This window comes from Macrobrachium nipponense, chromosome 28 (assembly GCF_015104395.2).
Source record: "Macrobrachium nipponense isolate FS-2020 chromosome 28, ASM1510439v2, whole genome shotgun sequence".
In the NCBI taxonomy this organism is placed as follows: domain Eukaryota; kingdom Metazoa; phylum Arthropoda; class Malacostraca; order Decapoda; family Palaemonidae; genus Macrobrachium; species Macrobrachium nipponense.
In genome coordinates, this window is record NC_087217.1 from 32,736,718 (window position 1) to 32,760,979 (window position 24,262).

Genomic DNA, 24,262 nt, shown 5'->3' on the forward strand with positions numbered 1-24,262 from the left:
CGTTTTTCAGCTTTTTGGTGACGTATTTGGATCGTGTTTTGGCATTCGCTACTGTGGACTGTTTTTGGAATAACTCTTTTGGAATTTTCTCAGTATGTCTGATTCTAATGTGAGTGTGAGAATGTGTGTGAATGTAGGCTGCAGGGTGAGGATACCGAAAGCTTCGGTTGATCCTCACACTGTATGCCGTAAATGTAGGGGGGTTCAGTGTTCTGCTTTTAACACTTGTAAGGAATGCGAGGGTTTGAATGCAGAAGAATGGAAGACTTTGACTTCTTATTTGAAGAAGTTAGAGAGGGATAGAGTTAGACGACTGAAAGGTGGGAATTCAAGGCCTATTGAGCCTTTCACGGATAATTCTAACTTCTACTGTAGATTCTCCCTATAAATCTCATTCTCAGAGTGTCTTTTCGGATTCGGCATCGGAAATCGCCAATCTGAAAGCGACTATTCGAGACATGAAAACCAAGATGGCTGACTCGAAAGGTAAGGCTAGTGATAGTGAACATTTTAATGGAAGTGAGTCCTATCAGTGTTGTGGAGGGGGCGTTTGATCGTCCCTGCGGCGCTCCCAGGCCTAGACCTCTTCCAAGCTCACATGCCCAGAGGAGAAGGAAAGTCGAAAGCCTTAAGGAGGTCGTGGGGAATCCCCAACGGTCAGACGTCCCTTCAGCTAGCTCTGCTCATGGGCAGCCAGATCAAGGGCGCTATAGAAAAAGCGTCCTTCGCGGAGTGTTTCTCGTCCTCTCCCTCTCCCTCACCTAAAACGAGGGTGGAAGGAGTCGAAATTATCGAGACCGCTGAAGCGTCATATGAAGCAAGACATTGATTCAAGCCCAGAGCGCTTCTCGGATGACGCCCCCGTCTGCTATTAAGAAGGCGAAGGTGGCGTCAGCGGTCACCTGACGCTTATGAGGAAGTACCACATCATGCTTCTTCCCCGAGTGATGACGAGAGGCGTCATGCACTAGACGTAGGAGAAGCCTCAAGAAAGATAATTATGGCGGTTCAGGAACAACTGTCATCTCTTGTGGGAGTTTTAGCGCCCCGTCGGAAGGACGTGACGCTTCCTATTAAGAAGTCTCGTCCTCTCGCACCTGCTCGAAGAACGGGGGCTGACGAGAGTGTAGTAAGACAAGAAGATCGAAAGACGTCTTTTAGAAGTGAAGCGTCATTTCAAGCGGATCTTAGACGTGACGCTCCGTCCAAGATTGTGACGCCGAGTAGGAAGCCCTTAGAGAGCGAAGCGTCTTACAGACGCGAAGCGTCATCAAAACGTCACAAGAGACGTCATACATGACGCTCGGAGAGCGGGAAGCGTCATACAAGACGTCTTCTAAAGCGCAAGAGAAGCCGCAGGTTGTGACGCCTTCCAGGTCGATCAAAACGGGAAAAAGGAAAGACTTTCATTCCCTTAGCCCCTCTCCGATCAGGAGTTTGTCTCCTCCAGAAGAGGAAAGTTCTGAAAGGAGAACAGAAACTCAGAATTATCACGAGTGGGAGCAAAACTCGGATGATGACGATCATGGAGAGAGGGCTTGTCCAACTATAAGGTGTTGACTACCCTGCTTCTGGAGGAATACGGAGACGAGTTGACTCCGGCTGCTCCTCCTTCTCGCGCTCGCTCTTTCGAGTGCGAAGGCGAAGAAGCCTTCGTCTTTTCTGAAGATGAAGCCCACCATCTCGATGAAGCGGGCTTTACACGCCTTAGACTCCTGGATGAAGTCGAAGAAAAGACTTAGTCAGGACAGTATTTTGCATGCCTCCAGCAAGATTAGCTGGGAAAAGAGGCATATGGTACAAGACGGGGGAGGATATGGGTATCGCTCTCCCTTCTACTACAGAGGCAGACTTTCGACGTTAGTTGACGCTTCAAGGCGTCCAAGTCTTAATTCTGCTCGCATTACATGGAGTATTTCAGAACTGGATCATCTCCTCAAGGGACTTTTCCATGTATTGGAAGTCTTCAACTTCTTAGATTGGTCCCTTGGGGTGATGTCCAAGAAAGCTCACGATTCGCAGGGAATCGAACCTGAAGCCCTGTTTATGCATTTTGTCTTGCATCGACAAAGCAGTACAGGATGGATCTTTGGAAGTCTCTTCATTATTTGGAGCAGGTCTTTTGAAGAAAAGGACAGTGTATGGCGCCTTCTTAACAAAGGCAGTCTCCGCATGCTCAGAGGGCAGCTCTACTATATGCACCTCTGTCGGACTATTTGTTCCCTTCTAGTTTAGTGAAGGACGTAGCTCACTCTTTAACTGAGAAGGCGACCACAGGATCTTCTGACGCAGTCAGCTAGGAAGAAGAAACCTGTTTTAGTTTCGGACAAGAAAGAACCTATCACTTCTAGGCAGCCCTTTCGAGGTGGTCCGATCTCCAGACCTCCCGCAAGAAGGAAGGCTCCAGAGAGAAGAAGTAGGTCCGCCTTTCGTCCCTTTAAAAAGGGAAAATGAAACATTTCTCCTCCAAGCACCAGTAGGTGCCAGGCTCCTGGGATTCGTGGAGGCTGGACACTGATAGACGCAGCGCGTCTTCACTAAATATCATAAGGAAGGGATATCGTATCCCTTTCCTGAATACTCCGCCCCTAACGTCAATACCAAGGGAACTATCAGCCAAGTACAAGGATCCTGTGCTGAGGGATACTCTTCGATCGATGGTGGAACAAATGTGGGACAAGAGTGCAGTAGAACTAGTACTGGGATCAAAACTCCCCGGGGTTTTACAATCGCCTTTTTCTAGTGGCGAAAGCCTCGGGAGGCTGGAGACCAGTACTAGACGTCAGCGCTCTGAACAAATTTGTTCAGAAAGAGAAGTTCTCCATGGAGACTTCTGCTTCAGTCCTAGCGTCATTACGACAAGGAGATTGGATGGTGTCTCTAGATCTCCAAGACGCCTACTTTCACGTCCCGATCCACCCCTTCGTCGAAGAAGTACCTACGTTTCATGACGGGGGGAAGGATCGTTCAGTTCAGAGCCTTGTGTTTCGGCCTGTCCACAGCTCCTCAGGTCTTCACAAGCCTGATGAGGAATGTGCGAGATTTCTTCATCTCAAAGGAAAGTAATGTCTCGATGTACCTAGACGACTGGCTCATCAGGGCCAGATCGGAGAGACAGTGTTTGGAGGACCTAAAGTTAACTCTGGATTTGACCAAGGCGTTGGGATTGCTTGTGAACCTCGAGAAGTCTCAGCTGACCCCCAGACAAGACCTAGTCTATCTGGGGATTCGGATGGATTCTCGGGGTTTTCGAGTTTTTCCTTCGCAAGAGAGAACCGCAAAAGGTTTGAGGATAATCTCTCTCTTCTTAGAGAAGCAGCAAACGTCAGCGAGGGAATGGTTGAGCCTTCTGGGGACGCTTTCCTCGCTGGAACAATTCTTCCCTCTCGGAAGACTTATATCCGTCCACTTCAATTCTTCCTCAAGAAGTCTTGGAGCTGGAAAAACGGACAACTGTCGGACGTTTTTCCCATTCCAGTGGAGGTAAAGGCACACCTACAGTGGTGGTTGCTACCTCTGGAAGAGAACAAAGGGACTCTCTAAGATCACAGAACCCAGACCTAGTGTTGTTCTCCGACGCGTCGGAGACGGGTTTGGGGAGCGACATTAGGCTCGGAGGAAGTGTCAGGCACCATGGGGAACAGCACAGTGTCCTGGCACATAAATTGCAAAGAGCTCTTCGCCGTACACCTGGCTTTGAAGAGCCTAGAACCTCTGGTGAGAGACAAGATAGTGCAAGTAAACGTGGACAACACCACCCGGCACTTGCCTACATTCGGAAACAGGGAGGGACACACTCCTCGTTCCTTTACGAAACTCACGAGGGACCTATTACTTTGGACGTCTCACAGGAACATCTCCCTGCTGACAAGGTTCGTACAGGGAGTAAGGAATGTGAAAGCGGCAGGCTCAGCAGGAGGAACCAGGTCCTTCATACAGAATGGACTCTGCACGAGGAAGTGTGTCTCGATCTCTGGTCTCTGTGGGGGAACTCCTCATGTGGATCTCTCGCAACATACATTTCAAAAAGGCTCCCAGTGTGTGCTCGGTCGTGGAAGACCCAAGAGCAATTATGGTAGACGCCTTCCTGCTAAACTGGTCTCGAGTGGACGTTACGCTTTTCCCCCATTCAAAATCCTGGGGTTAGTATTGAAAAAGTTTGTGGCGTCAAAAGAGACGAGGATGACTTTAATAGCCCCCCTTTGGCCGGCCCAGGAATGGTTCACGGAGGTGGTAAGAGTGGATCGTAGACTTTCCAAGATCCCTACCAGAAAGGACGGATCTTCTCAAACAACCACACTTCAAGAGGTACCATCAAACCTCCCCGCTCTCGCTCTGACTGCCTTTCGACTATCGAAAGACTTGTCAGAGCGAGAGGCTTTTCTCGCGAAGTGGCAAGCGCGATCGCGAGAGCTCGCAGAACCTCCACTACGAAAGTATACCAGTCGAAGTGGGAGGTCTTTAGAAGGTGGTGTAGAGCCAAGAAGTTGTCCTCCTAATCTACCTCTATAGTGGAAATTGCTGATTTCTTGCTATTCCTGAGAGTAAAATCTCATCTAGCCGTATCCACAATGAAAGGATACAGGAGTATGCTCTCGGCTGTATTCAGGAAACAGGGGTTTAGATCTAGGCAAATAACAAAGATCTCCACGATCTCATAAGATCTTTGAGACTTCAAAGTCTAAGGAACCAGTACCTCCGAAACTGGAACTTGGACGTAGTCCTCAAATATCTGTCTTCGGATGATTCGAGCCTCCGCATCGGGCATCATTTAGAGACATAACTAGAAAATGCCTATTTCTTTTATCGTTAGCGACGGCAAAAAGAATTAGTGAGTTACAAGCTCTGCAGGATAAAGTAGGATTCAAGGGAGACTCGGCGATTGCTCGTTTTAAGACTCTGTTTTTAGCGAAAAACGAGAATCCCACGAATCCCTGGCCTAGGTCATTCGAAGTCAAAGGAATGTCTAGTCTCGTAGGCAGAGAAGCAGAGAGGTCGCTATGCCCTGTTAGAGCTCTGAAGTTCTATCTTCAGAGGAAGCGTCAGTTGGGAGGCTCTAGACAAGGTCTTTGGTGCGCGGTAAAAGACCCCACAAGACTGATGTCAAAGAATGCTCTAGCGTTCTTTGTAAGAAACGTCATTACGGACGCTCATAAGGTCTGTCTGACGAACAATTACAACTACTGAGGGTAAAAGCTCATGAAGTAAGAGCGGTTGCGATGTCTCTCGCGTTTTATAAGAATATGTCGCTTAAAAACATTATAGATACGACATATTGGAGATGCAAACTCAGTATTTGCATCTCATTACTTGAAAGACGTGCGTGTGACGTATGAGAAGTGCTTTTCTCTAGGTCCTATCGTATCGGCAGATACGATTCTGGGTACAGGGAGCCGACACCAATCCTTAAAATGTATATACTGTTCTTCTGTTTGGATATGGTCGAGAATCTCTTCGAACAATGGAGGATTCAGGCTCGCACGGGCGGCCGTCTATGTTGTTCATAAGAGAATTCTCGTCATATCCAATTAGTTGAGTATAATTTTTTTTTGAAAAATTATGTATGTGTGCGTAGTGGTTTTTGAGTTACGGTTGTTGTGACGAGTTTGGGGATAACTCGTAACAATCCTTAGTTCTAACACATGGTTTAGGATCAGGTGGTCGGGATTGGTTGTGTGCTCCTTCATAAGGTGTATGTCATATAAGATGGACAGCACCATTGACAAAGTCCTTTTAGGCTCTGCTGAGGTAAGTGGGTAAGACCCCATCGGCAGACCCACAAGAAACTCTTGGCCATAGATACATATCTCGCTAAAGTTTCTTGAGGTGATGCAGACTACTGGGCAAACACCCACCAAGTCTACCACCTATCAGGTAGGAACCAAGGTTTTATTTATACCTACAACATATGTTGTTTACCTGTCTATTCCATATAGTAGCTGTCTCTTACCCTCCACCGAAGGGTGCCAATCAGCTATGTATATATCTGACAGTAAGTTGATTGTATGAAAATGATATTGTTATGTTACAATAAAGTTTCATACATACTTACCTGGCAGATATATACAATTAAGCCCACCAGCCTCCCCGCAGGAGACAGGTGGAAGAGAGAAAATATGATAGAACGACGGGGATGGTTCCTAGTCCTGCCACCCAGGGCAGGCCGGTAGATCACCTGACCTACCGTGTAGCGATGGCGCGAAATTTGAATTTCTGTCGGGACGACGGAGTCTTAGCTATGTATATATCTGCCAGGTAAGTATGTATGAAACTTTATTGTAACATAACAATATCATTTTTAAGCTAAAACTCTTACAGTATCGTAATATTCAATCATTTGTATTCATTTTGAAACAAATTGGAAGTCTCTAGAACAATATTTAGATTTACGGTGAATTTTTGAAAAAAAAAACTTTTTTTACATCTGCGCGTTACGAATTCGTACATCCTTTTGTAATAATATTTTTCTGGTGTTGCTTTTATTGTTTTACAATGTATTATACAGTTACCATCCGAGTTACGACCTGCGCGAGTTACGTCCCACCCGTCTTACGACAGTGTCCGACAGGGGTCTATTTTTTTATATTTGGCGGCGTTTACTGTTTGGCAGCGCGGTAGCGTAGTGCGTGCGGCGCGGTATGACAGTTACGACGGCGCCGGCAGCACAGCATCCCAGACAGACTCATCCCAACCACCTCACTCACTGTCTAGACATTGTAGCAGGAACATTTTTTTCATTACACCTTTGCCATGGCCCCTAAGAGAAAGTCTGACTCATCAGAATGCAATTCTGCCAAGAAAGCTAGGAAGGCAATGACGTTGGAGATGAAGATGGACGTAATCAAGAAATATGAAGGTGGGATGAAAGTTAATTGTGATAAGCAGAACGTCTCCACCTCTCTCCCACTCCCACGGTCTCCACCATTCTAAAGGACAAGGAAAGGATTAAGGACGCAGTGAAAGGAGCAGCCCCAATCAAGTCTACTATTATCACCAAACAGCGTGAAGGACCGATAGCAGACATGGAAAAGTTATTATTTACGTGGCTGGAAGATAATAGACAAAGAAATGTGCAAGTGATGTTGCGAGCAGTGCAAAGCAAGGCAACAAGTTTATTTAAAATGTTAAAAGAGAAAGGAGGTGAAGAATATGCTTCGTTGGAGTTTATAGCGAGTGATGGGTGGTTTCGTCGATTCCGAGATCGGTACCAAGTGCACCATGTTCTGACGAAAGGCGAGGCTGCTAGCAGTGATGCGCCTGCTGCTAAGGCATTCGTTGAAGAATTTGATAAACTAATTGTGAAAGAAGGATATTTGCCTGAACAGATTTGTACGTATAGTACAACAGTAATATTATTCAAAAGAAAAAGCAGAAGATCCAAACGACACTTGGCATGTTTGTCAAACGAACACAAAAGCCCGCCTCATCCAGCATCGAAGCCACCCCCTCCCCTACATCGGCCAGCGCAGTAACCACCCCTTCCCCATCCCCTGCCTCGCCTGACTTAACAGCTGATCTTTCTTTCGACCGTGCGTATGAAGAAAGTGTTGATGACGTCGAACCAAGCACCAGTGAACATTAATTTTGAGTGTTGTTTTGCTTATTTTTTTACATGCATATGTATTTTCTATTTTGTACTACAGCTGTATGTTCTATTTTTTAACTGTAACTTTTCTATTTTCGTATTTTGATCTTCATTTGTATTTTTGTATAATAAATTCAACTGCAGTAATAAATATTTTATTTCTAAAACCATATTATATTAAGATGCATGTACGTAGTATATCAACTAAGCAACTGAAAAAAAAGCTAAATACATTGCACCTACAGTATAATATTAAAAATATCTCTATGATAAAATGATAAAAGTGAAACTAAAAGGCATAAAAATGATAAATACATAAACAGCTTGTACGTATAGTACAACAGTAATATTATTCAACAGAAAAAGTATGATAAAAGTGAAACTAAAAGGCATAAAAATTATAAATAAACAGCTTGTATATACATATGTACAGTAATATTATTCAACAGAAAAGTATGATAAAATTATAAAAGTGAAAACTTAAAAAGCATAAAAAATGATAAAATAAACAGCTTTGTATATACACAATTCAACAGAAAAAGTTTACTTAAAAAATGGCAAACACATTCATATCATGTGTCCTCGAGTACAGTATAATCTTCCACTTTAACCGAGTACTTATCCATCCCGGTCGGCCATTCTGGCTGGTATTTTCGACTAACGACCATTCTGACATACGACCTGTTGGTCGGAACGGATCTAGGTCGTAACTCGGATGGTAACTGTATATCAAAATGATTGCAATTTAGTGTACAATACAAAGAAAAAAAAAGAAACTCGTTAGCTTTTACCGTTTTTTGCACAGCGTGATTTTAATACAATTATGTATGAATTTTTTTTTTCTACCATATATCGCATTATTTACCTATGATAATGATATTATTTTTCATTTCTGATGATTGCATACTAAACTTCAGGCAATGACAAAAAAAGGAGCCAAAAATGAACTCTTAATCTTCAAAACTAAGCGCTCTGTGATTTTTTGAAAAAAAAATTTTTTCCCCTTCCGCGCTCACTCAAAACCAGCTCCGGCATTCAGGGGAGTTTTTGATTTTTACCGCTTCGGCGTTTAAGGGTTAACTATTCCTGATGGTAAATATATGTCATCCTGTAGAAGAAGTCTCGCAGAATTAGGAGAAATCGAAGAGGAAGAGAGTTCATCAAGTGTTGTCATCGTCTTCTTTGGAATCATCATGTTTTCATCAGTCTCCACCCCTTCAACTTCTAAGGCTCCCTGCCATAGAAGGAGAAGGTAGTCTCCCCCCTGAGAAGTCTTGTCACAGGATTTCTAAGGGTCTCCCTCCTCTGGGAACCATCACGCTGTCTCCAGGGGATAGCGTGTCAGGAGCCATAGAAGTGCATACTTCAATTTGCACTTCTGCTGCTAGTCCTAGAAGTTCTGCCCCTAAGACTAGTTCCGTGTCGGGCGCTCGTTTGCGAGTTCCTGAGTGCACGTAAATCTTCGGATTCGCCTGCATCCAGAGTTGGTGACACTGAGTCCGCTCACCTTCATGACTTGGGCATGGGGTGGAAGAAAGGAGTGAGTCTCTCAGGTGACTTGTGCTTTGCCGGTGATTGCTCTTGCAGTGATGGCTTGGTTCCCAGGGTTGATGTGAGGAGATTTGTTTTTACCTCCATGAATAACAAGTATAGCTTATCACATGGGAGGTACTTCTAACTTAGACAGTACCTTAGATTCAACACTGATGTTGAAGTACTTTCTTTGCAAACATCCTCACCTCCGAGTTAGATAACTAGGTGAGGATACATGCTTTTATACATGGTAGGTTGCTTATGAGTTACCTGCGTATGTTCTGTGGACAGGTCGGGCTGAATGAGATTGATCTCGCCTCCGAATAAATGTTGTTAATTGGGCTAATTCAGGTGTTCAGGGAGTGTATTGCAATATGAAGTTTTCATAACAAAACTAATATTGTAATACTTACCTGAACACCTGAATGATTCCCACCCTCCTCCCCACTTCAATTTGATAGTGAATTGATTCAGTTGAGGAGACAGGCCTCTGGTGGCCGGTATTGGTGGCAGCGTTGCCAACTGTAACACGGGTAACTCATTTGACTAGATTTTACCTGCAGCGTTGGTAACACTGACAGTTAAAATTACCCACTTAGTGGGTAAATATGTGGGGATATACATAGTTTGGGCTGGTCAGTGACCAGGGCTAATTCAGGTGTTCAGGTAAGTTTTACAATATTAGTTTTACTATGAAAACTTCATATTATCACTTGTTAATATTACAGGCAGTCCCCGGGTTACGACGGTCTCGGCTTACGACGTTCCGAGGTTACGGCGCTTTTCAATTACATTCATCAGAAATTATTTCCAGGGTTATGACGCATGTTCCAGGGATACGACGCATGTTCCAGAGTTACGACACCTACAAATGCTGATCTGGCAGATGAAATATGACACCAAAAATGCAAAATAATCAATATTTAAAGGTTTTTTTGATGAAAAATGCAATAAGAACGCAGTTTACATAGTTTTGAATGCACCTAAAGCATTAAAAGTAAGGTTTTCTTAGGATTTTTGACAATGTTCCGGCTTACGACGCGTCTCAAGAATGGAACCCCCATTGTAACCCGGGGACTGCCTGTACGTATTTTAATTAGGTAGCATATTTTTTTTCATATATCTTAAGTATTTTAAGTTGCTTGTCAGAGCTTTGTTCATTATATTTGTGCATTTATTTAAGTTTTTTATGTACTTTATATAGCTTAGTAACAAATTGATATTTTCATACTATGTTCCAGGTTAGCCACCACCAGCTTTCATAAGAAACAGATGGAGGGGTTTTCTCAGAAAGTTCCAAGTGATACACATTCCTTTGGGTTTGCATCATCTGCTCAACATTACAGTAATGTTCCAGCAGGAGCTCAAAATGTTATGGAAACCATGAATCCCTCTCGGACTTATATAACACCATCTCACACCACAAATCAACAGGTATTTTGTAGCTCTCATTGTTCAGTAATCTATTCAGTATAGATATGCAAGCACACAAGCAAATACATATACATACAGTCAAACCTTGACTTATGAGGGAACCAATGTATGAATTTTCCAAGATGTAATGCCTAGCCAAGGAGTCTCATTCCGTTCACATGGTTATGTTGCCGCACAGCATCTCCGTAACATCTTGTAGCATTTCTCACTTTGTTTTCTTACCATGCCCCTGTATTTTGGAATGTATTGTAGTTTTCATCATGAATGTTAAGAACCAGTGTTAAGACAGTTCTGAGAAAAATTTGAAAAGGCAGATTACCTTGGATATGAAGTGTTAAGTCATAGAAAAACATGATCAAGGTGTACAAATTATGGACTTGGCAGGGCAGTACAACTGGACTAATATGATATGTATGATTTTGAAGCAGAAGTTGATAAAGGCTATAATGCCAGCCAATGGCGTTAAGATTATTTCAAATGGAAAAATAAACCCACAAGACTACTGAGCATAACTTGTTTACTCGTAAGTATTTACGTAGTATTTTCCCCCTGATCCACACTCCTTGACGAGGTGGGGGCTTAGGGATCCACTGCAGATAGAGTATGCTTTTTATGCCTACTTTCTTTCTGTGGATTCAACAAAACATTGGGACCTTTAACTCCTTTACTCCTCCTCCCATAAATTTTTTTTTCCCTTCTTCCTGTTTTCATTGATGACCTTAGCATGGTTTTGAACTACTGAATTGACTGCCCCACTCTACCTGTAAAACTAGAGTACGTGACGTAGTCAAGCGAGGGGAAATTTTTATGTCAAGCCATGCCCACAGTGCTGGGTCCGATCTCAACGGACTGACGACCCTTAAAGTACTGTTGGTGTGTCGCATATCCAGGTGAGGATCCCAGAGCAGTTTCCACTCTGTAACAGTATTGCTCCTCCCCCAGTTGGGCCTCCCTGGTGAGAGGGACCCCATCCTGGATGAAATATTTACATTTTGTATCATAGTGAATAGTACAGTAAACCCCCCAACAACTTTTGGCATGGATAAGGAATATTCTGAAGATAACCCGAATCATAAAATTCAGTGGTATTAAGACACTAATACCATGTACAGCCAGTCCCCGGTCTTGGGGGGGGGGGGGGGGTGTTCATTCCCTGGGGTCTGCCGATAAGGAAAAACCGCCATTAACCGAAACTCAGCGATTTATGGCGCTTATGGCGCCAATAACCAGTTATTGGTGCCATAAGCACCCTTGTGGTGTGTCATAAGAACCCTTATGGTGTGCCATAAGAACCCTTATGGCATGCCATAAGAACCCTTATGGCGTGCCATAAGAACCCTTATGGTGTGCCATAAGAACCATAAGAACCCTTATGGCACCATAAGGCTGCTTATGGCACCGATAACCAGAACTTGGCCCATTATGGCGCCATAAATCGCCGATTTTATGGGGCTAGACAATTGCCATAAAACTGGATTGCCGATAACCGAGTCCTCCGATAACCTTGAGGTGGAGACCCTGTTAATCTAAATTATTAGAGACCAATTGCTACACCATGCACCCTACCCTAGTTTAAGAGGTGGCAAAAGGATAAACCCTCGGCCTCTTGGCAAGATGAGTAAGCTCAGAATTATCAGCTTCAGTGCTGAGGGCCTGTCAGCAGCGAAAGTAGATCTGCTCACTAACCTGAAGGCCAATGTATGTGCATCCAAGAGACTCACAAAGATCTTAGACTGCCTAAAATACCTGGCATGGACTTCTTTATCTCCCATCAAAGCCCAATCCACGGAAGTGCAATATATGCTAGTGAGAAATCCATCATTCACAAAAGTAGAGACCTATCCAAGGATAAGCTGGAGATCCTACAAGTGGAAGCTGAATACCTACACATCATTTCAGTCTACAAACCCCCTCCTGCTCCTTTCTCATGGCCCCAGATCAGCATCTCTGACAATAAGCCCTGTCTCATGGTTGGGGACTTCAATAGCCATAACACTGTCTGGGGTTACTATAGCACCAACCACGATGGTGAGGCAGTGGAGAAATGGGCCTTTGCTAATCACCTTACAATCTTGTATGATGCAAAAGATGACACCACATTTCAGAGTGCACGATGGAGTAGGGGATACAATCCGGACCTGGCATTTGTCTCTGCTAAATACCACCAGTCGTTCTCAAGAACAATCATGGACCCAATACCAAAATCCCAACACCGACCAGTGGCTATTGACTTAAAACCAGTCATACAACCCCGTGAAACAAAATACCAAAACCCCAGATCAAACTACTGCAAGGCCGATTGGGAAGCTTTACATCTGATATAGAAAATGAAATTGCAAACATCGTACCTGATCCAGAGCGATATCAAGACTTCCAATCACTGATGTTATCATCACCATGCCATGAAAGACACGAACGCTGGCAAGAAACCATCACAAACCTCGATATGACTCACAACAGTAAAAAGGCCTGGAGCACCATCAAAAAGCTTAAATCAGAAGACCAGCATCTAGCAAGAATAGCAGGAGTCACCCCTACTGAAGTAGCCCATCAACTCCTTATCAGTGGAAAGACCAACAACCAAAACAGGGAGAGGGGATATCTAAAGAAAATGAAGCAAGACATGCAACGCATCTTGTCACAGAGTGATGATATATTTGAACCATATACCATGAACGAATTACAATCAGCCATGAAATACAGTGGAACCTCGATATACGAAAGTCCCTACTTACGAAAAATCCAAGTTACGAAAGCAAAGACGATTTTTTTGCTTTTGTATACAAAAATAATTCAGGTTGCGAAAGGGTAAAGTCTGAGGTTCGCCCGGACCACCGAGAACTATTTAAAACTCGCGCGCCGCCAACTGAGTAGACTCGCCACCATCCTCCCACTCTCCCATTGGTTCCTGATGCTAGTCACCGCTATAATATCCTGCTCTCCTATTGGTCAGCATCATGCCTCTATGTAAAGGCGTTCCTTGACCATTTTTTGCAGCAGTGTTATTGTAAGCCCTGGAATTCATTCGTTCACATATATTTTGTTTGTTAACGTAAATTCGTGTTAGTGATTTCGCTTTCATTGTACTGTAAGTTACTTTATCGTATTGTGTGTGAACTTAGTTACTTACGTTATTAGCCATGGGTCCCAAGAATGTTGCTGAAGTTCACGGAAAGAAGAGGATGCTTTCTATGGAGAACGAAGATGGAGATAATCAAGAAGTGTTAATGTTTTCTGCCATTTGTTAATTTGTTTTGTAAAGTTTAGTGTTGATGTTTTCTGCCATTTTTTAATGTGTTTCGTAAAGTTAAGTGTTCATGTTTTCTGCCATTTGTCCTCCTTCTCTGTCGCCACTTTCGGAGATCACCTCACTCGAAAGGTAAGGTTCCACATTTTACTACATATGTACATACATGTACGTACAGTATTTCTTGTATCCTGTACACTAATACACTTTATTTCCAGGTACACAGTCATGGTTATGTTAGTCATTGAATGGTCCAAATTGTTGTATTTCATTGTTTATTGGTCAATTTAGCTTTATTATAAAATTTACTGTGGTGTTTTTGTAGGGCTTGGAACGAATTAGGCAATTTACATGTAAAACGTAGTTTCATGTATGACACTTACCTGGCAGGTATATATATAGCTATATTCTCTGTTCGCACTGGCAGAATTTTCAAAACTCGCGGCAACCGCTAGATCACTGGTAGTTCAGGTGATCGCCACCCCGCTCCCGTGGCGCTGGTGCTCGGAATCATTCCCATTTTCATCAGATTTTTTTCTGCCACTGAACCGGCAACATCGTTGTTGGTTCCCTGCTAGAATTTGAAACTCGTTAGCTGACTTTCGCTGTACTTGGATGGTTTATTGGGTATCGTATTGGAAAGTTGGATTGGCAATCGCGATTGGAAGTTATTATAATGTCTGATTCTGGTATAGTATTTCGAGTGTGTATGAAAGAAGGGTGCAAGGTGAGACTGCCGAAAGCTTCGGTAGACCCTCACACAGTATGTAAGAAGTGTAGAGAGGTTTTGTGTACTTGGGATAATAGATGTAATGAGTGTGAAAGTTTAAATGAGAAGGAGTGGAAGACTTTCACAAAATATGTTGAGAGACTAGAAAAGGATAGAGTAAGAAGATCGGTGTCTCGGAGTGAGAGGTCAGGATCTTCTAGTAAGGCCTTGAATACTTCTGTTATTTCTCCCCCTTCTTCCCAAGTAGAAGTTGTTAATCCTTCTCCTCAGGTCTCTCCTGCGCCTGCTGCTGTTTCTGAGGATACTAATTATGTGAAAGTGTTTGCCGCCCTTGCGTCAATGGGCGATCAGATTCAGCGTCTTACAGACAAAGTGGGTACGTTTGAAAGTGTCAGTGTAGTGGAGGGGGCGGCTGATCGTCTCACTCGTGCTCCTAGACCTAGGCCTCTGCCAAGCTCCCAGACCCAAGGGAGAAGGCATGTCGACAGTCGAAGGGAGGCGAGAGGGGTTCCCTTACGATCAGTCGTCCCTTCAGGCAGTCCTGTTGCGTCCCAGGCTGCAGCAGTGCGTCATAGAAAAGGTGACCCTGGGAAGTGTTTTTCCTCTACAGATAGTGCTGCGTCAGGCAAGTATGGACGTTATGCGGAAGTTTCGCGTCCTCTGAAGAGGACGCATAGACCTACGTCTTCTCAAGATGAGCGTTACCCTCAAGAACGGTGGAGTAGTCCCGAGATTAAAAGGAGGAGATCCTTTAAGTCAAGACAAGACGCAAGACCTCATGTATACGACGGTTCTCTGGATAGGAGCCCTCCGTCTGAATACGGAGCAGTCTCTCCGATATCTTCTCCTTATCGTAGAGCTCAAGATCGAGTTTCTCGTTTTGATGATCCTTCTCGTCGTCGTTCTCCGCTTGCTCAGACTTCCCGCCAGGAAACAGAGACTAGGAACTTCCTTGAAGAGATGCAAGGAAGGTTAGCCGATTTAGTTAAATCGTGGGGAACATCGGAACATCCTCCTACGAGGCGTAAGGATGCATCTCTCCCCGTCAAGTCATCTAAAAGGACGCATGATGGTTTGCCTCCTTCTCATCACCCTTCGGAGTCTCGGGTAGTACGCAAGTTACGGGAGCAGGACGCAGGACGCAGGACGCAAGTTACGAGAACAGGAAGCAGGACGCAAGTTTCCGGAGCAGGACGCAGGACGCAAGCTTCCGGAACAGGACGCAGGACGCAACCTCGGAGCTCAGAAGGACGCAGGACGCAGGCGGCAGGAGCCGGTTTCTTCCCGTGAGGTTGGAGAAGATTTTCTGCAGCAAGACCTTGGTTTACAGGATGTGTCTTCGGCAGAAGAGGAAATAGAAGACTTAGAATCTGAGGAAGTAAAAGAGGGTGAAGCACCTTCTTCAGACTATAAGAAATTAACGAATTGCCTTCTTTCACTTTTTGAAGGGGATTTTCAGCCTGCAGCTCCGACATCACCCCTTTCTCAATTCTCCAAGAATAAAACTCCGAAGAAGTCCTCGTTTTTGAAGATGAAGTTTTCGATTACGGCTAAGAAGGCTCTTCAAAGAATTGATACGTGGTTGAAGGAAAAGAGGGAAGCGGGCAAGACTGTGTTCTCTTTCCCTCCTGCCAAATTGGCATCGAAGTCCGGAATTTGGTATGCGACGGGGGAAAATCTCGGCCTGGGAGTTCCTGCCTCCTCCCAGGGGGATTTTTCCAACATTGTTGACAGTTCCCGCAGACATGCCTTGAATTTGGCTAAAGTGTGGTGGTCTCCATCAGAATTAGATCATCTCTTGAAAGGGATTTTTCGGACCTTCGAGGTTTTCAATTTTCTTGATTGGTCCTTGGGGGCTCTGGGACGAACAGTGGAAAATAATGAATCAACGGCTTCTCAACTCCCAAGCAGTATTATGTCCTGCATGGACAAAGCCTTAAGGGATGGCGCGAATGAATTAGCATCTCTTTTCACCGCAGGAGTTTTAAAGAAAAGGTCACTCCTATGCTCTTTTGCTGCTAAGGGCGTTTCTAACGCCCAGAAATCCGAATTGGTTTATTCCCCACTTTCGGATCAATTGTTTCCTGCGGATATTATCAAGGATATTTCGCTTTCCCTAACTCAGAAGGCGACGCAGGATCTGTTAACTTCTTCGGTAAGGAAATTTTTACCCAACAAGGTGGTTAAGAAGACGCCTAAGGAATCAAGACAAGCTAGTCAGCCCTTTCGAGGCAAGTCCTTTTCTCGTCCTGCCTTCAGAGCAAGAAGAGCTCCGTCCAAGAGGGGTTCGAAACCCAGTAGTAAACAATGAACAACAAGTCCTTCAGACATCAGTAGGTGCCAGACTCCAGAAGTTTTGGGAGATTTGGCAAGAAAAGGGAGCAGATCATTGGGTCGTCAAGGTAGCCAAAGAAGGTTACAAGATCCCTTTTCTGAAGAGACCACCTCTTGCGACATCGCCAAGAGAGCTTGGAGCTCACTACAGCGATCCAGGGAAACAAGAAGCACTACAAGAACAAGTTCTTTCTATGCTCAAGAAAGGAGCAATAGAACCTGTTCTGGATCACTTATCTCCGGGATTTTACAACCGGCTGTTTTTAGTAGCGAAATCCTCAGGGGGATGGAGACCAGTACTGGACGTAAGTCAACTCAACTTATTTGTGGAGAAGACAAAATTTACGATGGAGACGACCGATTCAGTACTGGCAGCGGTACGTCCAGGGGACTGGATGGTTACCCTGGACCTTCAAGACGCATATTTTCATATCCCAATTCATGCAGGATCCAGGAAGTACCTGAGATTTGTGATCCAGAACAGGATCTTTCAAGTTCAAAGCCCTCTGCTTTGGACTGTGCACAGCCCCACAAGTTTTTACAAGAGTGATGGCGAGCGTGGCGAAGTGGCTACACATTCTAGGAATAAGAGTGTCTCTATACCTGGACGATTGGCTCATAAGAGCCCAATCAAGAAAGCAATGTCTGGAGGACTTAGAAATGACGTTAACATTAACGAAAGAGTTAGGGTTGATGGTGAACTTAGAAAAGTCGAATATGACCCCAGTCAGGAGCTAGTTTATTTGGGGATTCTGATCTCCTCAGTGACTTTTCGGGCTTTTCCGTCTCCCAACAGACAAGAGCAGTGCATCCGGAAAGTTCAAACCTTTCTAGAGAAAGAACAATGTTCAGCACGAGAGTGGATGAGCTTACTGGGGACCCTCTCGTCCCTGGAACGGTTCGTTTCTCTAGGAAGGCTTCACATGAGACCCCTACAAATATTTTTGAACCAAGTCTGGCCAAGAAAATCGCAACCAGATTCCTTCCTGTTTCGAATTCCTCGCAAGATCAAAGAGGAATTGCGGTGGTGGCTAACTCCGGGGAAGTTAGCGAAGGGAGCGTCTCTCCAGCAAAAGAACCCAGACCATGTATTGTTCTCAGACGCGTCGGACGCAGGCTGGGGAGCGACTCTCGGACATCAAGAAGTTTCAGGTCGTTGGAGCAAGGAGGAAGCGGCTTGGCATATAAACAGGAAGGAACTGATGGCGATTTTCTTGGCTTTGAAAGAGTTCAACGCGGTGATTCGCAACAAGGTGGTGCAAGTCAACGCGGACAATACCACAGCTCTGGCGTACATCCGCAAACAAGGAGGGACACATTCAATCTCTCTTTGCAAGTTGGCGGAGGAGATCCTTCTTTGGGCAGAGAAGGAAAACACCCGTAACCCTTCTCACCAGACTCATTCAAGGGGAGAAGAATGTGAGAGCGGACCTGTTGAGCAGGGAAGGTCAACTTCTATCAACAGAATGGACTCTTCATTTAGAAGTATGCCAGAGTCTGTGGAAATTATGGGGTCGCCCAGTGGTGGACTTGTTTGCGACAGCATGACAAAGAGATTGACGACTTATTGCTCTCCAGTCCCAGACCGTCAAGCAGTCGCAGTAGACGCCTTTCTTCTAGATTGGATGGGGCTAGACGTCTACGCCTTTCCCCCGTTCAAGATATTAGGAAAGGTTTTGAAGAAATTCAGGGAGAGTCAAGGGACAAGAATGACTCTCATAGCTCCATACTGGCCGGCCCGAGATTGGTTCACAGAGGTACTGGAATGGACAATAGATGTACCAAGGACACTTCCAGCAAGAGTAGATCTACTCAAACAGCCTCACTTCAACAGGTACCACAAGAACACCCTCGCTCTGGGTCTGACTGCGTTCAGACTATCGAAAGACTTGTCAGAGCGAGGGGGTTTTCTAGAGAGGCGGCCAGAGCGGTGGCCGGAGCTAGAAGAGCCTCTACTATTAAGGTGTACCAGGCGAAGTGGGAAATCTTCGCAAGTGGTGCAAGAGTCGGAAGATTTCTTCATCCAGTACCTCTGTGACCCAAATTGCCGACTTCCTGTTATACTTAAAGAAGGAAATAAAATTGTCAACTCAGACGATTAAAGGGTATCGGAGTATGTTGGCCTCAGTATTTAGACATAGAGGTCTAGATATTTACAATAATCTATATCTGAGAGACCTCATAAGGTCCTTTGGAACAAGGAAGGAGCTCCAATACAGAGCGCCTTCCTGGAATCTCGATGTGGTCCTGAAATTTTTAGGAACTAGTAAGTTCGAACCGATGGATCAAGCCTCGTTGAGAGATATCTCGAAAAAGACCATCTTTTTGGTAGCCTTGGCCACAGCTAAAAGGGTGAGTGAGCTGCAAGCAATTAGCAAACATATTGGCTGGAAACATGACAAAGCGGTTTGCTCATTTCAGGAGGGGTTCTTGGCCAAGAACGAGAATCCAGCTCATCCATGGCCAAGGTCTTTTGAAATTATGGGTCTTTCAGATTTAGTAGGACAGGAACAAGAGAGAGTTCTTTGTCCAGTAAGGGCATTGCGCTATTATATGGAGAAAACCAGTAAGATTAGAGGAACTTCAGAATCACTGTGGTGCTCTGTGAAGGATCCTAGCAGAGCAATGACCAAAAATGCTATTGCCTTTTTCCTTAGGGAACTAATTAAAGAATCTCATATGTTATGCCAAGAAGAAAATTTCGGCATCCTTAAGGTTAAGGCGCACGAAGTGAGAGCAGTAGTCTACTTCCTGGCTTTTAAAAAGAATATGGCCCTCAAAGATATCATTGAAACGACGTTTTGGAGGACTAATTCAGTGTTTGCAAGTCATTACCTTAGAAACGTCAAAACAACGTTTGACAATTGTCAAACGTTGGGTCCATATGTATCCTCAGGAGCAGTATTGGGCAAAGGATTTTCCACCCCATAACTTACTAACATGCTAGGTATTTTAATGAAGTGGTGTTGTTTTTATGGTTGTCTGAGAGGGTTATTTCCTCTTCAGTCTGTGAAGTGTAGTGTGTTAGGTTAGTTTTGTGTGTGGTTCAGGTGGTCTAACTTATCCTAGCATGAATGCCCGTGGTAAGAGAGGGCTAGGGTTTCCTGTCAACAAATTGGTCCCGTCCAGTTGACAGACCCTTGTATTTAGCTTCATCAACTAATAGGTCACGTCCTAGTTGGAAGCTACTAAGGTTTAGCAGGCTAAGAGGCAGGAATGCTGAAGTCAGCTACCTTAGCAGGTAAGGAATCTAAGAGTATTTTGAATTTTAAATTTTAAAACTCTTACAATGTTGCTGTCTTTGACCCACCTCCAAATGTGTCAATCAGCTATATATATACCTGCCAGGTAAGTGTCATACATGAAAATAATGTTATTATGATATAACAAAGTTTCATGTATACTTACCTGGCAGGTATATATAATTAAATTCCCACCCACCTCCCCTCAGGAGACAGGGTTCAGAGAAAAATCTGACGAAAATGGGAATGATTCCGAGCACCAGCGCCACGGGAGCGGGGTGGCGATCACCTGAACTACCAGTGATCTAGCGGTTGCCGCGAGTTTTGAAAATTCTGCCAGTGCGAACAGAGAATATAGCTATATATATACCTGCCAGGTAAGTATACATGAAACTTTGTTATATCATAATAACATCATTTCAAGATACAAAAAAATCAGGTTACAAAGGCCGCTTTGGAATGGATTAATTTCGTATCCTGTGGCACTACTGTACATGAAGTCAGGGAAAGCTGCTGGTCTAGACAGAATTGCGGTTGAGATGATTCTGCATTTCAGTGACAATGCTAGGACTTGGCTTCTTGCTCTATTCAATAAATGTGCATTAACATATCGAATCCCAAGGATATGGAGAAGAGCAAGAGTTGTGGCCCTTCTCAAGCCTGGTAAAGATCCAAGCTCACCTAAGAGCTACCAACCAATATCCTTACTTTGCATCACCTATATGAACGCATGATAATGCCCTGCCTAGCCCCCACCATCGAGGAGCAAGTAACATCAGATCAAGCAGGCTTTCGACCAAGATGATCATGCTGCAGTCAGGTCTTGAACCTAACACAATTTATAGAGGATGGATTCGAGAACAAACAAATTACAGGCGCTGTGTTTGTCGATCTCACTGCTGCCCATGACACAGTCAACCACAGAGCTCTTCTCTTCAATGACCCAAAACCCCACCATTGTTTGCATCATTGGATTACTCTTAGAAAACAGATCTTTCTATGTTAAATGGACGGCAGGAAAAATAGGTGGAGGAAGCAGTCAAATGGTCTCCTGCAGGGCTCTGTACTAGCCCCATTATTATTCAACTTCTACACAAATGACCTACCACAACTCCATGACATCCGGAGGTTTATATGTGCTGACGATCTCTGCATTGCAACACAGTCACGTTCATTTAAAACCATCGAAGAAAGACTGACGAGGGCAATATCATCTCAGACTATTATAAAAAATCGCACCTCAAAGCAAACCCTATGAAAACTCAGGTATGCTCATTCCATCTGAACAACCACCAGGCATACAGAAAACTGAAAATAAAATGGGATAATGAGGAACTGGAAAACCATTCGCATCCAGTCTATGTTGGCGTCACTTTTGATAGAACACTGACTTTCAAGGAGCATGTCAACAAGCTCAAGAAAAAAGTGGCCACCAGAAATAACCTCCTAAGCAAAATTGCATTCACCAAGTGGGGAGCAGATGCAAAAGAGTGGATATCGAGCTAAATAAAGCCTGCCGACTAATCACTGGCACACTGAGTGCAACACCCCTGCCAGCTTTGTATAGACTAGTCAGCATCGCAGCACCTAACATCCGTTGAGATGCTATGGCTAGAAAGGAAAAGACCAAACAAGCAAATGATCTCGGGCGCCCACTCTACAACCATCATAAACAAGGAGGCATCTGAAATCACGTAAGAGCTTCATGACAGTGAAAGAACTAGAGACCCCAGACCTATCAAAATACAGACTAGAAATGGAGAGAGAGCGACAGTCAGACTACTAATAATGCCCTCCCTGACCCTAGTGAAGACCTGCCCTGTGGATTCTCCCTCACCAGAAGGAAATGGGTCACCCTGAATAGAGGAAGAACAAAAGTTGGTAGGACAGGTGATAACCTCCAGAGATGGGGTTACACAAATGGTGCTGAATGCCCCTGTGGGGAACCAATCCAAAATATGAATCACATCTTGTGTAGTTGCCAACTAGGGCCCACTTGTTCGGACATGGATCTAAGAACAGCAAACGACACAGCACTCCAATGGGTAGAACATTAGTGCAATAAGATATGAAGATATAATGACCAGGGACTGCTTGTAGTAGACCAAGAAGAACTAAATATATTGTTGACCCAACCTCGACTCACGTCGACTCCCTCTTTGGAAGTGGAAGTTGGTCAAGATTTTTTAACTTTAGAAACTGACCAAAAACTCTCAGCACTTAAGCTTGAAAATTATTTATTGACTAGACACTCGACAGCAGAAATACAGTTGATGACTTGCACACCAGTCATCAATTCCCAATATTAATTTCTTTATTACAAAATGGTCCTTTAAAACATGTTCCTCATTATAACATTTATAAAGCAGATTGGGAGCGACATGAAATGCACACTAGGAATGTCCAACCATTTGAATATTTAAAAGACCTTAATGAAACTAATAAATTTCTAATTGATCTCATTAAAAATGCTGCTGATGAAGCAATACCAATATCATATCCCCATCCAACGAAGCACAAAGTTCCATGGTGGTCTGATAAGCTAACAGAATTAATTAATATAAAACACTCATTGTTCTGATACGTAATACAAACCATCGGTCCTTTTACAATAGGAAGGTAACTAGCGGCAGCTGGAACGGTCGTAAGCTTCGAACAAGGGAGTTCGGTAGTTAACTGCTTGTCCAACAGTGCGTGCGCAGTGCGACTGGGAGGTGAAGAATCACTTTTGCTTTTGGCCGTGTGTGTGGAGGACGTGTTCACCATCGCTCTCTGCCTGCTTCATTGTCGTATGCTTTGGTTTTGTTGTGAATATTCGTCAACTTGGTTTGTCAGTGTTTGAAAGTGAAATTGTAAGTATGTACTTTCTTTTTCATTTTTTTTATTGTACATTGATAATGGATCAATGGTCAATGGAGCTATCCCCGCACCCCCCCATCAACCGTAGAGTGTGCCCGAGGGTGGAGGGTCGCAAGTGTGGGGTTTTCTGCTCCTTTCCAGAAATTGATCCGCACGCCCTTTGCGCTCGGTGCCGAGGGCGAGAATGCTCTCGGGCCGAGCCGTGCAATATTTGTATGTATTGGTCGGAGGTGCAGTGGGTGCTGTATGAGGGTAGGAAGAAGCGCAGACCTGCCAAGGAGTCGTCGGAAAGCTCTCCAGCGACTCCTTTGGTTACGGACACATCTTCTTTCCTGCCCCCGCCTCAGCTCCCGCATATGGCACCTTCCCCTTCGGGGGGGGTTTCGAGGTCCTTCTCTTCGCCCGATCCGTCGAGCATAGAGGAGGGCGCTCGTTACCCCGACGTGCAATTGTATTCGGGGTCTTCCGTTCGCTCAGGGTGGGGTTCGCCCTCCCTGCACGAGGGGGAACCCCTCCTAATCACCCGACGGTTGCTTCCTCAAGTGCTTCTGCTGTTGGGGACGACCTTGGCCAGGTGTGGGTGTCGCTGGGACTTCAGGGCACGCCGAGCGTCCAGGGGCTGCTCCAGCATCTGGCGGGGGCTGTGCTGGTCACCCATGGAGCGGTGACCACCACTACCACCACGATCTTGACTCCAGGGCACGCCGCCCCTCCTCACCTGGTTTACACCCCTCACGTGATGTCTGTGACGCCTACGGCCGCCGTGCAGGGCCCGATCGCAGCCGTGCTAAGGAGGGGCATGCCTCCATCTCCTGGGTTCATCGTGGTGCCAGCCCAGGACTTCCGTTGCCCGAAGAGCTTGCCTCTGGACCTGCCGCCGGTACCCAGGATGTCGCTGGCTGCTGCCCCGTCTCCTGGAGTACCTGCCCTGTCTGCCGTACCTGCCGCTTCTGCTGTTCCTGCTGTTCCCGCACCTGCCGATGTCGTTCCAGCCCGTGGTGTTGCTGCCCCAGACGCTGGTCCTTCCGGACAGGTGCAGTTGGGCCCTGTTGCTTCAGCAACAGCAGCCCTGGCTCCATCCTGGATGGAGGACTTGACGTCTGTCCTGAGGGAGCTGACGAAGAAGAAGAAGAGGAAGGTGTTGTCGTCGTCTTCATCGTCTTCTTCGTCGCCTGCCGCCGCCTCTTCCCCTTCGACTTCCACGGCTTCCAAGCCAAGGAAGAAAAAAGGCTGCCTCCTCCCCCCCTAAGAAGGCTCCTTCGGGAACTTCTAAGGGCCCGTTCCACTCCGGTGGGACG

General features: G+C 45.0%; 1 protein-coding gene across 7 annotated transcripts in view; it reads left to right on the forward strand.

Annotated features, from left to right (window-relative positions):
- The window catches only part of LOC135201658 (uncharacterized), a 123,102-nt gene that overhangs the window by 39,049 nt on the left and 59,791 nt on the right, over positions 1-24,262 (forward strand). For all 7 annotated transcript variants that reach the window (XM_064230768.1, XM_064230765.1, XM_064230769.1 and 4 more), the window contains one exon: positions 10,360-10,552. In XM_064230768.1, coding sequence (XP_064086838.1) covers positions 10,391-10,552 — 162 coding nt within the window. In that variant the 5' untranslated portion in view covers positions 10,360-10,390. The remainder of the gene's footprint in view (positions 1-10,359; positions 10,553-24,262) is intronic.